The 17,144-nt window shown below is 41.8% G+C and overlaps 1 protein-coding gene and 1 pseudogene across 3 annotated transcripts; one reads left to right on the top strand and one right to left on the bottom strand.

The window, feature by feature from the left end:
- Positions 1–2,195: 2,195 nt before the first annotated feature.
- LOC133896933 (kinesin-like protein KIN-13B) lies at positions 2,196–5,799 on the bottom strand (annotated as a pseudogene).
- A 530-nt stretch (positions 5,800–6,329) lies between these two features.
- LOC133897749 (putative F-box protein At5g52610) lies at positions 6,330–8,354 on the top strand. 3 transcript variants are annotated; one of them, XM_062338567.1, is made up of 3 exons: positions 6,330–6,495; positions 6,620–6,803; positions 6,903–8,354. In XM_062338567.1, the coding sequence occupies exon 3, from the start codon at positions 6,988–6,990 to the stop codon at positions 8,098–8,100; it is 1,113 nt and encodes a 370-aa protein (XP_062194551.1). In that variant the 5' UTR covers positions 6,330–6,495; positions 6,620–6,803; positions 6,903–6,987; the 3' UTR covers positions 8,101–8,354. The 3 variants fall into 3 exon arrangements, with proteins under 3 accessions (XP_062194551.1, XP_062194552.1, XP_062194553.1); XM_062338568.1 differs by having other exon boundaries at positions 6,330–6,499; XM_062338569.1 differs by having other exon boundaries at positions 6,330–6,503.
- Positions 8,355–17,144: the final 8,790 nt, after the last annotated feature.

The raw sequence follows: 17,144 nt of genomic DNA, 5'->3' as shown, positions 1-17,144 counted from the left end.
ACATATTCACTTGTGCAAGTACTTTAGGCATGTGAATTTGTACAAGGCAAAAGACAAGTATGGCAGATCGTTCGGTTTGTTGCATTATTGGAATATTTTGCAGCACTAGTAAAAGTGGAAGGATAGATGATCTCAAAAGAGACATAAGATATCCGCCAATGCAAGTTCAAGATTGTCTACTCCTAGAAGCAATATAAGTCATCATGATGAAGAGGGGGGGGGGTCTTACTTCAGAGCCCGACGATGAAAGGCTAGATGGTAAGAAGAAGGAGAAAGAAACAATGTCGAAGTAAAAATTCGGTTTCTCCAGAAGAGAACCTTTACATAGAAGCATTGAAAAATATATGGGTCAAGAAGAAAGAGGCCGAAGCCTTGAAAGAGATTAAGAAAAAAAAGAACACAATAATGAGAGAATTGCATTAGAGAAGAAAAAGCTCGAATTGAAGAAAAGAGATCTAGAGTTAAGACAGAGGATCGAAGATGATAAAATGATGAATATAATTAGTGGTATGAGTGAGCGACAACAACAATACTATATGAGAATGCAAGATGAGATCATTACTCAATGGTTTATTACAGTGTCGGGTTGAGATGATTTAATATGTGTGGACTTCCTTTTGTGTTCTCTTGTATGAACATGTTGTTAAATGAATTATGCTTTATTAAAACAATACATATTACATGTGTTATGCTTTATTAAGACAACACATATTACACGCGTACCAAAAAAAGCATGCCAAATTCAAAGATCTTTAGAAGCAATAGCTTCTAGAATGATTGTGGGCTTGTGCACATAGCCGATATACTGATCTTGCCATGCTGCAGGGCAGTTTTTTCACTTCCAATGCATACAATCTATGTTGTTAAGCATTTCGGGAAAACCGCTTTGCTCTCCAATTGCAAATAATCTAGGTGTGTCATTCTCATTTAGAGATCTCAGGTACTCATCTCCGAAGACTTCAACAATAGCTCTAACAAATCTTCTCAGACTCTTTATAATAGTACTTTCACCAATACGAACATATTGATCCGTATGGTCTGCTGGTACTCCATAAGCTATCATGATGAATGTTACAGTAATCTTCTGCAAAGCAGATAACCCAAGGCACCCACTTCTACCTCTTTTTTGCACAAAATAATCATCATGTTGCTCGATAGCTTGAACAATGCGAATAAATAGAGAACGACCAATTCTAAACCTGAGTGAAGAAAGAATCATGAATAAACCTGCATGAAGAAAGAGTATGAATTAACAAAGAAAACAAATAAAAAATAGATTAACTGCAAATATGCATATAAAGAAAGTTGGGCCATAGGTAAGAGCATCCGAAAAATAGTTGTTGTACAACATCCAATGCCCTGCTTCTCTGCTGCGGTGAATGTACTGACGTCCAAGTACAGAACTGCCAAGTCGTGGAGCATTCATAAGCTAATATTGTGTACGCGCTTGGTGCAGTGTAGCAAGAATGAGTTCGTCGTCGTCATCGTCCGACGACGACGACGAATCTAAGAGAGGTCGATGACTCATTTTAGGGTGACAAGGAAGAAAGAAAGGCTATGATTTGGTGTAGCAACCAGGTGAATTGACATGCATATATAGGGGTGAAACACTAGTCGTTAGAGTATAACAGTTGGAAAACTAGCCGTTGGAATGTAGCCGTTGGAAAATTAGCCGTTGAAAAAATAACCGTTGCAAAACTACTCATTCAAAATATAGCCGTTCGAAGTAACATTATTTAAAATAAATGATTACTAGTTAGTTATAATATAATAATAAAATAGAGCTGATTGGTATATAGGGAGGTAAATTTAGAATATCGGTTGAAGCACGCTGAGTAATAGAGGGAGGAATATGAATAGGAAACTCTCTACTAAGAGAAATAGGGAGGTAGAAATATCAACTCGGTTGAAGTTGCTCTAAAGGTCATCGAAGTTTGATACAATAATGGCAATGTATGAATCTCGAAGTAATCTTATTCATCGGGTCTATTGTTTTCTCTCATCATAAACATTTGATCGTATAAAAATTTCACTTTGGAAAATGCACTAATTTGGTTACAAGTCGAAATATAATTGCAGTGCCAGGACCTCCGGAGGTGGATGATGGCAACCGGAAAATGCTCGTCAGAGGAAGAAACGGGGGTTGGATCGCTCGTCCACACCTATCTTTTCCCTTATTTTTGATATACTACTAGTATTTTGCCCGTGCGTTGCAACGGGAGGCAAAAATTCGTAGAACTTCTGAACCGTGTATCTGATATAGAGCTTGACAAATTTAGGTGCCGATACGAACACTGTTATGCAAAAGTAGAGGACTGACCAAGCCATATCCATAACTGAATGTTTAAACATAATACTCTATCTCTAGAGGAGCAACTACTATTATATATGATGTTTTGTGAATGTTGGTTAACAAACTAAGATAGAGGTACATATTTAGGGAATTGTTACCTTGACGGCTTTGTGATGAAGAAGGAAAGTCATAGCGATGATGACGCTACGTGTATTGATCAATCAAGGTGATATTTTAGCTCCTGTAACACATGAGAATTAAGTTTTGGGATCAAGAGAAGTGTTGAAACAACAATCTCCACACTAAAATTCTAGTTCGAGGAAAACTACAGAATCTTTATATTAAATGTCATTACCTTCTAAACAATGGTTTATGATTAAAGGTTGAACACTATCACTGTGAGTACCAAAATTTGTTTTTGAAACAAAGCAATGTGCTGTCAGATGAATCAAAATTGACCACTGATTCCTTTTACCACCTTTGGATGCAATAAATCTATACGAATTATGTGATCAAAAATATTATGCTAACATAGAAAACAGTACTGCCTGAAACAAATATTTCAAAAAAATAACTATTCACAAGCACGAGGTTAAAGAACTCTGGACCGTGTAATTTCAAGACCAAATTGGGAAAAATGAAAACAGGATGGTCTCTACTAAATTCACAAGTATCTGGTTAAAGGACTTGGATATTTTCAAAGGTAAAAGCAGTTCAGTTGGAGAGTTCCATTCAGAGAACGAAAATTGCGAAAGTGACCTTGTTTGCTTATTTTTGTCGGTTGTATCAGCACCACTCTCGCTGCCAGCAAGGTCAATAAATGACAACTTGCCGACCAGTCTAGGTGGTTTGGAGTCATTGCCATCAACACGTCTTTTAATAACAAGCTGAAGAATGGTATGAGACCTTGAGGACTCTTCATTTGCACCAGTTGTACCAGTACTTCTGGTGGCACTGCCTTTTTCAATCAACTCCTTGATAGTTTCAACATCAGACACTCTATACTCTAGTAAACCAACAATGCAAACCTTTTGTTTTCCATCCTCTCTCATGCAATGTTTACTGCATGAAGCAATGCACATTCAGAATGTGAGAAATAGCAGCCTCACTGATATACACTAATCCTGAAAATCACATATTTTAGGGTAACTCACCTCTTATCATTGAGATGGTCAAATAATTTACCACCATATATCTCAAAGAAGCTAACAAATAACTGAAATCCTTGGTTGCAGTATGTATGATGCATTAATCTCAGGATATCTTGGGAGGCCTTAAGAGGAAGGGGCCGCATGGTGTACGTCTTTCCACTACCTGAGTGAGAATATTAGTTGAAATGATATCAAGTATGCTGCAGATATACAATGTATCTAGAGAAGATCGGATGTATACCAGTTTGTCCATAAACAAAACAAGCTGCCTTTGTTCGATTAAAAATTGCAAGAACCACATGTTCTATTGTTTCACGATAAACCTATAAATTGGATGAAGACAGGTGACTGAGAATGAATTTACAATACTTAAAAAACATTAATGAAAAGGGTATGCAATTTATACCTACCTCATCATTTGGAACATCTTCGTCTAACACAGTATCAGATACAAGCTCATGCTTTTCAACATATTCAGTAAGTTCGACCTGCGGAATGATGTGCTAGATATTGAGCATTGAGTGAAAACTGTCAGAAGCTTAGTATTCTCAGGAACATTGGCCATAAATACTACAAATAGAAGAAACAAACAAACCTTAAGTTTAGTCTCATGGACAGTCAGAGAGTTTGATCTTTATTCAATGTCTATGATATCTTCTTCTTTCTTTGATATTTCTTTTTTGTTAAGTGGTCTTTTGCGCACCTGCATTTGACATATCCAATGAAAACTATTAGACTGGAAAGGTTACGGTAGTTTCCGCTAAGCCAATAAGGAATATTTATCACCAATTGTGGAGCAAAAATAAAGGAACATACCACCACTTTGATTTTAGCAACAGGCGCTGCCTTCACTTTCTCAGGGAAGGTCTTCAGGTAGTTTACTTTCAGCGAAAACGGTGGACTTGCTCATCTGGTTATTTGCCGCGAAGCTCAGATCTGAATCATCAAAACCTCCTCCATAGCCAAACTTTTGGGCACCATCATACATCCCTAGTACTTGAAACTGTATAGATAAAATATGAACTTTAGCTCAAGTTATTATAGAACTGTCAATGTGGAAATGAGTAGATATCCTTTTTTGCAATACCACATTGCCAGGGCAGAGGTTAGGATTAAAATCAAATCGTTACATGACTAAATACATAGCATCATCTCCTCACCAAAAAAAAAAAAATGCATAGCATCGTCTGAACTAATGAACCAAATTAACTTTTAACAATTCAACAGCTACAATCAACATACTGATGTGGTGCCGCATCTCAACATCCAATCACGATTCTACCAAAAAATATATTTGTTTAACATTCTAGCATCTGCACATGAAAAATAGTACGCCTAAAAGAAGACCAGAACACTGTATTCGCTTTCCAAATCGCTGATCAATTCAAAAACTAAATAAAAGCGATAGTTCCACGATCCCATGACCCTCCATTCACATTCAGAATGTCAGATCCACCACATCGACAACTTTCTCAAACAATATGATTAAACCCCAGCCACACGAGAACACCAAAACAGAAATAGCAACTAAAAAAATAAAAGATAAAGCTGATTAGTCTCACATCGGGGATTAGCTCGGTGTTGAATGCGTGGAGGTCGAGCAGCCTGGGGCTAAGCTGCTGCCTCTGCCCCGGCAAGTCCCTCGCCATCACCGTCACCACCGTGACGTCCCCTCCCCGCAGCTGCCTCGGCGTCGCCGGCTCCACCGACACGAAGATCTCTCCATCCCTGCACCACACCCCGCCGCGGTGCGCTCACAAAAACACCCGTGATGAGCTCAGCCAGAGAAATCGCACCTCCATGCAGATCTCTATGAGCCATCGGCCCGTACCTGTTGTGCCCATAGGCCGCGCTTGTTCCGACATTCCACTGTAGCCCCTGGGCTCTGAACTCCCTCCTGTGCCCGGCCGCTAGGGATGAAGGATTGGGGGCGAATGGATGGCGGAACACGCGGTAGTCGATCGTCTCGGGCTGGCCCTGCTCCTTGGGACGGAGCTCGACATCCCTGAGGAGCGCAGTGGTGGTGAGCGCCCAGCGCTGGAACCGCACAGCGGTGGGGAGGCAGCCGCAGCTGCGGAGGCCCAGGTCCGCGCCCGCCAGGAGAGTGAAGGGGGCCGCTGCCGTCACGGACGTTGTGGCCGCCGTCGTCATCCAGGCGAGCTGTGAGGGTCGTCGGGGTTGGTGGTGGTGGAAGAGGAGGCGGCGGTGGCGTCCACTGGACCGCCCCCGACCTCGAGGAAGCCGGATCTGGTGAGGGAGGGCAGAGGAGAAGATGGCGAGCGGAGCTGGCGGTTGCGGTTGGGGCGCTGTGCTGTGCGGTTGTTTCGGCGGTGGTGGCGGCGGGGAAATATCCATGGGCCCAAGACGGTTTGCCCGGGGAGGGGGTGGGGGCGCGGAGAAGGCGGCGGGTGGGGGCGCAAGCACGGGCGGGGAATCAGGGAACGAACAACGCGGGCATGGCGGGGAATCAGGGATCGAGGGCACAGCCGTCCAGAACAGCGACCGGAGGCGATGCTTAGCAGAGGAATCGCGATGGGAGGCGAAGGAATATTCGATGGTGGACGGATCACACCTTGTTCCTTTTTTAAGTAGGAGAGATTACCTGAAAATATATTTTCTAGATTTGAAATCTTATTTATAGTAGAAAACATTGTGCTCTATCTGAGTTGACTGGATTTGGCAACGCTTCTGATCAACAGAAAATGCTCCGACTCCTGCACATTTTACGAGGAAAAAGGTCCGATGGGGCCATGGTCAGGCAAACAGCTTACATCGCCATCAACCATGATCGCGACAGCGACGGCGACCCTAACGCCTCGAGATTCGTGTCATATCGACACCCGTCCCCCTCCTTCCCAAAACAAAAACCGACGAGCGCGACCGGGGACGCGGAAAAGAAAGAAAAAGGGCAAAGTCGCCGCCGCCGCCGCCCACCTATCGGTGAGCACGATGCGCTGTCCCGCTCGGCCGCATCGTATCCTACCGCGTTAATCTCTACCTCCCCGAGGCCCGATTCGAGGAGGCGGCTGATTGCTTTGGTGTGGCCGGCCGGTAGGTTGGTTGGTTCCTTCTTTTCTCTTCTTTTCCAAGAACTCAACACCTAGTCGCCTTCACCTACCATGTGGGTTCGTTGGGACCGTGTGAATTTTTTTGTTGATTTCGTTGGTTCTGACAGGTACGGTACGGGGGGTCCCAAAGGCGGGGTCTTGGAAGCTGCAATTCAGATTTGCCTCTCGCGGCGGGGTTTCATCGGTTGGATTTGGTCGTTTCTTGGTTTAGTTGTTGCTGAAATTCTTTGTTTGTTTTGTGGATTCAAGAACTGGGTCGATCCTGCGTGGTGGAGGTAGCTGTACTGATAGGTATGAGATGCTTATAATTGTGTAGTTCCTTGAGTAATTCAATTGTTGTTCTACGCGATCATGATTTTTTTGTTCTGAAATGCTGTGATTGTTTTGTAGATGCAAGAATCGGGGCAGTTGGCTCTTGCTCAAGCGTTGTCAGCTGTGAATTTCGGTGGACTTGTCCTGGCCTAGCGGGGAATCGATGGAGGGGAAGAAAACAAGGGCAGTGGGTGAGAATGGCTGGTTCATTTGCGACGATGCGCTTACTGAGGTATTCCGCAGGCTGCCTGCCCGCACGCTTGCGTCCTGCAGGCTGGTGTGCAAGTCCTGGTTGTCTGTGCTCTCGGATCCGCACTTTATTCACGAACACATGAGTCGCAGCCAGCAGAAGCTGCTGCTCTTTGCGCATGACCGAGTGAATGATAGGTCTCTCGCCATGGTACTCGCGGACGACAAGGAGTCCATGTACCAGCTGTCTAGGCCCATGGCTTCTCGGAGCCTCTTCGTGCACAATTCTTGCAATGGCCTGCTGTGCCTAGGTGACAGTACCGGAGCCGTGGAGCTGCTGAACCCAACAACTGGTGAATCTCTAATGTTGCCAATGCCAATGTACACGGCAGGGAGCAGCCAGTTCTCATCCTTTAATTGGCACTGCTTGGGGTTTTGTCCGGGGATTAAGGAACACAAAGTTGTGCATTTCTATCCAGGAGCTCATATTGATTCTTTCAAGGTGCGCTGTGAGATATACACAATTGGAGATACAGTCTGGAGACAAGTTGGTGGTTTTCATGGGGCTCCGACAGATAGAGGGGTGCATGTGAATGGAATAGTGTACTATCTGACGAAGTTCTGCTACATTGCTTCATCACGTATCAATTGTTTGAATCTTGAAAGTGAAAAAATTGATGTGATGATGCTTCCTCCACGCAAGTCTTATGGAGGGCATTGCTCTTTGACAGATCTTGAGGGAGTACTATGCTTGTTAGTTGTGGATGGTGCACTTGAAGGTCCACCTCGTACAATGGACATATTGATGCTCAATGGTGATGATAAGCAGAGCTGGACTCCCAGATACTACTTATCCTTACCTTGGCTGATGCCTTCATGTTATTTTACTCCAAAACACACACTCTTCCATGATGGGAAAATTTGGGTGCAGCTATTGGCTAGGAACCTCTACTGTTATGATCCAAGTTCAAGCTCTGAAGAACTGAAGATAACTTGGCCTGAGTTTGACTTTCCGTTTAGCACACATACTTTCATTGAAAGCATAGTTCCTCTGCGTAAAGACTACTTTATCAAGCAGATACAGTGACAGTCGTGGTGTTCTCCCCATCAATTATCAAGTTGATAAGCCTGTTCTTGAAAAAGAAGTTGATAGGCCAAGTTCAGAGAAGAGAGTCAGTTCTTATTTTACTTTGTATGATTTCTCACATTTCAGGTGATTATTGATGTAAACACTGAACTAAGTTTTACAATCAAGTGGGGGTATAGATGAAATGGTCTATGAAAGTATGAACACTGATGCGATATTGTTTGCTACTCTATAATTAGGTTACAACAAAGAAATATTTCTGGCTGTGCCTACTAGTCATGTGCATCTGAAGAATTTAGTCTTTTCAAGGAAAGAAATCCATTCTAGCTAGATGAAATTTAGTACCAGCAATGCTATTTGAAGAATTGCTGGCTAACTGCATCATACGCATGTATTATAGTCAGTATAATTCCTTCATTGTATTATTTTCATTATTTCTGTTTGTTTGTTCTCCTTGTTTTTCTTTTGAGCTTGCCATTGCTTCCCTGGGTTAGCTGTTGCGCCTTGCCTACCTCATATGTTGTCAGTTTTTCTTATTTAAATGTTAAGGATGGATCAATGCCATGCATTCTTTTCTAATGTTCCCACGTTGAAGAAAATGCTATCTTTTATATTTTGTGTCATATTCGGAGATACATATCTCTGATGATCCACCAGTCCACATTAGCTACTTTCCCTTCTACTCTTCAATCTAGTTGTTTTCACTGGGATATTTTATAGAACTTTAAGGTTGGTTTAATTAAAGCCTGCTTTAGAGCCAATAGTCCTGAGATGATCAATATGCTAACAATTCAATTCTTCTTTGGGATATTGTCTTTGAGGAATTTAAAATGCATCTTAGTTTGTTTTGCACAAAATATTTGGGACCTTTATGTTATTGTTAATTAATGAAAAAACTGAACCTATAGCTGAACTTTGGGATGGTATCAATCTGAAATTGCTTTTAGAAAATGTGCAAGCAAGAAAATTTGCAGATTGCTTCTTCTATTGTCTTGCATAATGAAGATTATTGTTTACAGGCAGTTTACCCCTGGTTTGTATACCTCTCAGGCTCTGTATACAATTGTTAATTTTGTAATTATCCTTCCTGTGCACACTCCTGCTTTGTGGGAGCATTATATACCTCCCAGAGTGCACATTTCTGGTGACTGCTTACAAACCAGAATTGCATTTCTGGTGACTGCTTACAAACCAAAATTGCTTACAAGGGAAAGAAATAATCTAGGAAAGAGACAAAGAAACAATGGAGAATACGGGGCTGTTTGGATCATGGCATCAGTATGCCAAGCCAAATTTTGGCTATGCCAAAACCCGGGCAATGCCAAAATATGGACAAAATTGATATTGTTTGGATTGTGACCATACCAAGCCAAAATCGGGGCAGCATTTTGCTTGCCCATGGATGGCCTTGGAGCTGCTGTTTACTGTAGCTGGACAGGCCAAAATTGAGATTTTGAGCCATTAGCTCAGTAGTTGTGGCTGTGCAACAAAATTCTTCTATTTTCAATATACTTAGTTCTGCTACCCTGTGGGGTTCGTGGAAACTAAGCCATGGATTCTGCTTTCAGAATGCATTCTGAATAGATATATGGTGGCCTGGGAAGATCATTATCCCAATGATGAGGAGCTAGTGTTGTTTTATGTCCCAAGGATAGTTTGAACAGCTTGAAGCGTATTATTGGAGGCTTGGTGATACACACAAGTTTGCCACCTAGGATACTGCACTTCAGAACGGAAGAACTATCAACTGGATGACCCCCCTTGGCTGTGCAGAAATCTGACCGTAGTGTTTCAGAAAGGCGGCAACCTAGCCACTAGGCGACCCCTCCCATCTAGTGCCTAATTGCCGTCTAGCCCGCCTAGGTGTCCACCTAACTCGGATGACATGTCTTCATGACCCCTGGGTCTTTAGGAAATCCGGTCTTGAGATCATGCAGTGCCCAAGAGCGGCGCCCAGGGGCAGCTCCCGGGAGGCATGCAAAGGGCAGCTCTCCGGAGGCATGCCCAAAGACAGCTCCCTAAGTCATGCCTAGGGACAGCTTCCTGGAGGCATGCCTAGGCACAGCTCTTTTTGTAATTTTTTTCTATACGTAGTATTCAGTAGATAATTTTTTTAATAAATAGTAGTCCACGTCCCTAACTCACCATAGCCAGATATAGTAGACAGTAGGTAAATTGCTCTTGTTTTGCTAGATGTAATTGATATTTCTGTTTTATCTATCTGTGTATGCTTGCTCATGATCATACTTAATGTTTCATGTTGCACATGCAGTTTATTCTGATATTTGAATTGAGCAATTGTTTGTTGCTGATTTAAGCTCCGCATCCACCAAATTGTGAGCATTCACAGTTGCACAAATCTTGAGATACGCTAAATGCAAATGCAAAGAATGTAGGACATTGCGAAGAAGATTGTGCAAAGTGACTTGCTGTCATTGAATGTACATGATGTCGTTTAAAGGGGGTGAATAGATATTTCTTGAAAATTAAAACTTCATAGCAGATTAACAAAATCCGGACACTCCGATTCAATCCGAAGACTCTGGGGTCTGGAGACTCCAAGCTAACCCAGATAGTCCAGCTTGTATAGGAAATTGAAAACTAAGCAAAACCAAGCAAGTCTAGTTGGATATAAAGGTTACCACATGTTCTAATTGATGTAAGAGCTTCTTTTAACTAACAACCTGCAATTACAACCCCACAAACAAGTAGATCGAGGTAAACCCAAAAAACAACTAGAACAAGGAAAGCATGCAAGAATGTAAAGGAGACAAGAATTTGTTTCCCGAAGTTCGGATCAAACGACCCTACGTTTCTTTTGAGGTGCTCACAAAGAGTCGAGTCTCTTTCAACCCTTATCCTCACCAAGCGACCACGAAGATTGAGTTTGGGCCTAGTCAAGAGTTCATCTTCCCTTGCGGAGACGAGAAGAACCTTCATAAACTTCCCGAAGTACTCCACAAGCTTGGGTGCTCTCCGATAACACCTAACTGTTTAGGAGCTCCAAGCTCTAAGAGTAAAGAACGTGAATCGACGACTTGACGATGAACTCAAGTGCTCGATAAATGGATTTAAGCCCACTAGCACTCAATCTCAGTCTCCCAACTCAACTCTCAAAATCTAGCAAGATTTAAAGTACTAGAGGAGTTGGAGGGACTATTGAATGGCTATGAATGAGTTTGTCTCGAGTTAGTTCAGCGGCAAATGAAGGAGGGGGTGAGAGGGGTATTTAAACCCATCCCCCTAAACTAGCCGTTACAGTACTTTTTGTACTGACCTAGAGTATCTGAGTTCACCCGGAGACTCCGGGTTAGGAACTCAAGCCCAAACTGAGAGCCTGGCTCGGAGTCTAACTCTGAGACTCCGGGCTACTATCCAAAATCTGGAGTATCTAGGCTAACCCGGAGATTTGGGTTGGGCACTCAAGCCCAAACTGAGAGCCTGTCTTGGAGTTTAACTCGGAGACTCCGGGCTACTGCCCAGAATCCAGAGTATCCGGGCTAACCCGGTGTTTGCGGGTGATTGTGTCTCTTAACTTTTAGGTCTAAAAGGGTACTTTGAGCACTGAGATACCTTCAAGACTATCAACATGCATCCCTCTTGATAGTACAATATTTCTAAACTCAAATTTGAAAATAAAATAAATTTAAACCTATAAGTAACTACATGCCTCTTTTCTTTTCTTTTTGAGAGATGCCAACACTTTTTAACTTTATCGATGAGACTAAAACATGTTCATAGCCTCAATAAACTCATTAGTCCCTTAATTATTTATCTATCAATTATCTAAAACCCACATAAGGGGTCTAGATGCACTTTCAGTCATCAACCAAAGCCATCTCTGCATTCCAATGGCCAGTTAATGTGGAATAGGAGTATCTCTTCTCAAGCCGGTGCGAATTCCGATAACAAGGAAGATGAGTCGGAGGATGGGTTTTCTGATTTGGAGGTTGAAACGATTGAATGGCTCAAGAGGGGGAGGGGGTGAATTGAGCAATTAAAAACTCCTACCAAAATCTAGAACAAATAACAATCTTAGCCTAGAAGAAAGGAAATGCGACTACACAAACAAGCTAGGATAGGGCAACAAAACAAGCAAGCAAATACACTAAGAGAATGTGAAATTTGAAAGCTTGCAAGAATGTAAATACTCAAATTAAATTGTGGAATAGTAAAGAGATGGACAAGAGAATACATATTTTTTCCCAAGGTATTGAGGAGTTGGCACTCCCACTAGTCCTCGTTGGAGCATCCACCAAGGATATCGCTCTCCCTTGAGTCATCAAGACTCAAATGCTCCCTCATGATTTTCACTTCTCTATCTCCGGATTGACGGGCATCAAACCAAGTACAAAGCTCTTCTCGAGGCTCCCACAAGAACTCCAAGAGCTCACTGATAACATCTCCAATCACCAAGACCGGCTAGGTGTTGCCAACCACTAAGGGTAACAAGCCAATAGCTTCACTTGACCGAGATCAAGCCTAGACTACAGCTAGATGCACACTTGCTACTCTCCAAGCACTAATAAAGTCCTTAATCTTCAATTAGGGACTTAGAAATTAACTCAAGTGCTCTCTATTGCTTCTAGATGACACACACAGTGTATGAGCTTCTCTAGGTCGCTAACCAGCCAAATGAAACTAAGTGGAGGGGTATTTATAGGCTAGAGATCCAAATTATAGCCGTTAACTAACCACCCACTTTTTCTGCTAACACCAGATGATCCGGTGAGTATCTTTTTATTCACACCGGACAATCCAGTGAGTTCAAACTTCAATCCTCTACTGTGCTAGCTGTCATTAGCCGGTGTACTGTTAATAGTCCGGTGTATGAATCCGGTGAACACACACTCAACACCGGACTATCCTGTGAGTGTAACTCAGTCAAAACTACATGTTGCAACCCTCTCTGAAACTATTAGTCATGTGACTCTCATCAAGCTAACACCAGACTATCTGATGGGTTGAGCTGCTTCTGCCATCAAAGGCTCCTCTGGAGAAAATGCTCATGTGTACATATATGACTCTTACCTGACCATCCGGTGAGTAGTTACAATTCAAAACACCCGAAATAACCCTCTCTGGAAATATTACTCCGGTGTAGTCTCCAATCAACTCACCGGACCATCCGATGAGTATACCATCTTCAATTTGCCTCTAAAAAATTTAGTCCAGTGATCCCACACTTCCATCACCAGATCATCTAGTGAGTTCAACTTTATTTTCCTGAGCAAGATCACTTTTGTTGAAATTAGTCCGGTGATTTCACCACACTAACACCAGACCATCCGGTGAAACACTTCTGAAATTTTTGGACACATCTCAGCAAAAAATAATCATCCTGTGATCCATTAACTTATACATCCGATCATCCTATGTATTCAACTACCGGCTGCCTGTGATCCATTAACTTATACATCCGATCATCCTATGTATTCAACTACCGGCTATCTTGCTAAATAAATAAAGCTCCTGTGGGTTTCTTCTTCAGACGCTGGATCATCCGGTGAGTTAAACTTTTTTTGAACTCATCCAATTCAAACTTTCTTGAGCTCTAACTTCTCGATATCTCAACCATGGGTTTCTATGAGCTATATAGTGCTAGAATTTCACAAGTGTGCATCAAACCACGTCTAGACTCAACTCGGCCAAGCTACTATTCTTAGCCCCTCTTTATAGCATGGTCAAAAGACTAAGAAAAAGAGACTTATACTACTCTAAGTGTCCTTCATCTCCTTTGTGACACTTAGAATTAGAAGATCTTTAGTCTTGATGTGCATGTCCTTTGATCGTCCATATAATCGCTTTAGGGACCAAGCATACCCAAATATCATTGCGAACTAAATTTTTGATTCCCTTCAAAATAAATTGTTAGACACAATGATACACTTACCCAGCTGAGCCAGATTTTAGCTGCAGGAGTGACGGGATCGGCTTCCACCTCCGTAAGGGCCTCGCCAGCGAATATATCGACATCATGGTCGGGATAGCATAAGTAGTGGTTCTAATTGTGCCTTGCTCTAGGCATGCTCGAGTGCAAGGGCGTCCAGGCAAAACAAATGCAAACCGGCAAGAACCTCTCAACATGAGCCAGCAACTCTAGGTACTCATTGACCGCATCAAGAGCATCAAGGCTCGTGGTCTGATGGCATGGGACGTGGTGCTAGATTCCATCCAACGCTGAATTAGTCCATTGAAGTCGAAGGATACCAATCATGACTCTACTCGAGACGTCAAGACTCGATAATGGAGGATAACAAAGGTAAGCTTATTGTCTTCTTAATGTCTCCGTCTGTACATATGCAGATTCTGAGTGCACTTATCTTCTCTCAAAGCTACCCTTGAGTGCTATCAATAAGAAAGTTTGGTATCTCCTCAACAGGGCCCTAACAGACAACCGGGATGAAGTCTTGAAATATCTACGTGACTTACCACCATAAGCAAGGGCGACAAAAATTTGGGTAATTTTTTAACTTATCGTATTTTTCATGTTATCCTTCAAGTCATAATTTATTTGTCAGTCCTTGCAAGTCATTCCTCAGATCGTGGCAACCTCTATTGGAAACTTGACAAGGTCCTCTAGCCAAGGGCATAGTGGTTGGGGGAAAAGACTACTAGGTCTCCCCCGACCCAAGGTAACCTGGCCCTATCCCGAGCTAGGAAGAAGGCATGGATCATAGCGGACGACTCAGAGATAGATTCCGAGGATACAACTATCCACAATCTCCCTGCTACATATAGGGGAATTTTTTCCAAGGTTATATTCAACCCCAAGTATCCTGCATTCAAAGAATTCAATGACTCGAGCGGTCCTCTTTTATGGAATAAATCAAAATGAATTGAGCGATAAAGACTCGGGTGTTCTTCTTAATTACACAATAAGGTTCTCGTAAACAAAAGTATTTGAGCGATCAGAGAATAAAAACCTCACTAGACAATTCATCTACGAAACTTGGATTGAGTTGAATTTCCTTTCCACGAAGTGTTACAGATGCGCTTTGGTTAGTGTGTACCCGAATATGAATTAGAGCCTAGTCTGTCATCAAACGCATACAGACTCCATGTCGAATCTCTCTGTCTAACAAACCAAATACAATTATATAAAAGAAGATCAAAGTGTCATAAATATTACTCAAAGTTGTTCTTCCTTCCCTAACCCAACTGTTTGATCAGAAAGAAAATTTTCTGAGAAGGCATTCAAAGTCAAGAAAGTGTTTAATCCTCTGTTTAGGTAATCAGATAGATTTTTTGTTTCATTGTTAAACTGATAGACCGATAAATCATTCATGATTATCTTACTCACGAGCATTGCTTAAAGAACAACTTCACCCAAATTTGTAAAGAGTTTCACATGACGGTTATCAAGAAAAAAATGTTCAACAATGCCAAGGTTTTAGACAACATTACTGAATTAATCCATAAAATTTATAAAGTGAAACTAATTAGCCTTATGAACTGATCGAATTTATACATAAAACTTACTTAGCTGATCATTGAGTACTTGGTCATCCTCCATGCTATTCTAACATATCTTAGTTGGGTAATCTCTACCACTGTATAAGGGATTTTTATTTGGCAGAAAATTTATTTATGTCAGAAAAAAATGTTCAACAATGCTGTGGAAGGCTTCGACCCGTATCGTTCGATCGTAATAGCAATGGAGTAGCTGTTGATACTTGGCTAATCTTAGTGTGGTTCGATCATAATAGCAACAGCGTACCTGTTGAAACTACACCACTTAGTGTGGTTCATCTGAATTTTAGTGGGGTAGCTAGGTTGATTAGAATCTCACGAGGAACATAACTCTATCAAAGTAGAGATCCAGATAACACTATCGTAAAATCACATACTAGACTAGTTTTAGGGAATCTATTTTTTGTGAACTCCCCATTGGAAAACAAATAATCAATTGGTCTTCATAATGGAAGCTTCTTATTCAACTAGTCTATATTGAAACAAACCAACAAAGTACTATAATCTAATTTCTCTCTCCAATAACTCAACCGGTATTTATTTAAGTAACATTGAATTAACTATGTATGAATCGACCAAAATACTATAAGTCTATAATCCACTTCTGTCTCCCAAAACTCCACAGCATTTGTTACAACATCGAGTAAAAATCAGGGCCGGTCTTGAGGAGGGTCGATTGGGGCGGCTGCCCTGGGCTCCTAAAACCGAGGGGCCTCTACTCATGTATATGTATATAGTATGCATGTCTAACAGTCCGTATGATAAAAGATAGAACTAGATCTAAAATAACAGTTATGCCTAGCAATCCATACAGTAGGAACAAAGTGGCTTAGTTCCTTCGAACCATAAAAAATTAAGTGGCATGCCTGCCTAGCCTATTTGGTTATTTGCCTGTTTTGTGTTTTCTTCCATCCAGACAGTCCAGTTTTCTGCGTTTCGTGGGACTATGACTCCAAGGCGTCTCGCATGCCTGCAGCTTTCGATCGTGGACATGCGTCAGCCATTGCCATATGAGTTTTTATCGCTAGTTTTTCTCCTCTATAGTTTCTACTCTACCTCAAATGAATCCGACCCTTGATGAGATCGTATATCTGAAATATGAAAAAAATCCCCGCTTGCTTCAGCGATCAATGGGTCCAGCGTTTGTACTGTGGTGCTGGCACCTGCGAGCAGATAGCTCCAAAGCTACTATGACTGTACTACCTGTTGCCTGTACCAATAAATAACTAGAGCTGCACGTAGCAAGTTGAACATAGTCATGTGAGTATCTCTACCTAGCTAGCATGCATTAACGCAAGCATATGTCCATGTACTCCAATCCCTCACAATTTTGTTCCCGCGAGTATTTATGATAATTTTGTTCTAGCTTATCGTAACAGACGTATTCCAGATTGTTCAAGCTTATCGTAAATACTCGTGTATTCTACCAAAAATATTATCTTTATAATGAATATATAAATGTAATGCCCTAAAATTTTGGAAGGAAATTGGAAGTCGTCGTTTCCCTTTTTTCGGTATTGAATCGCTCTTGTCGGGAAAGAAGAGAGAAGAAATTGAGATAAATTGCAGCA

Source organism: Phragmites australis, chromosome 17 (genome assembly GCF_958298935.1).
Source record: "Phragmites australis chromosome 17, lpPhrAust1.1, whole genome shotgun sequence".
Lineage (NCBI taxonomy): Eukaryota > Viridiplantae > Streptophyta > Magnoliopsida > Poales > Poaceae > Phragmites > Phragmites australis.
Note: the sequence above shows the minus strand (reverse complement) of the source record. Positions and strands in the feature narration are given on the sequence as shown.

What these genes read in the sequence shown, in the direction of transcription:
- LOC133897749 (XM_062338567.1), top strand. Translation starts at nt 6,988, where the DNA reads ATGGAGGGGAAGAAAACAAGGGCAGTGGGTGAGAATGGCTGGTTCATT.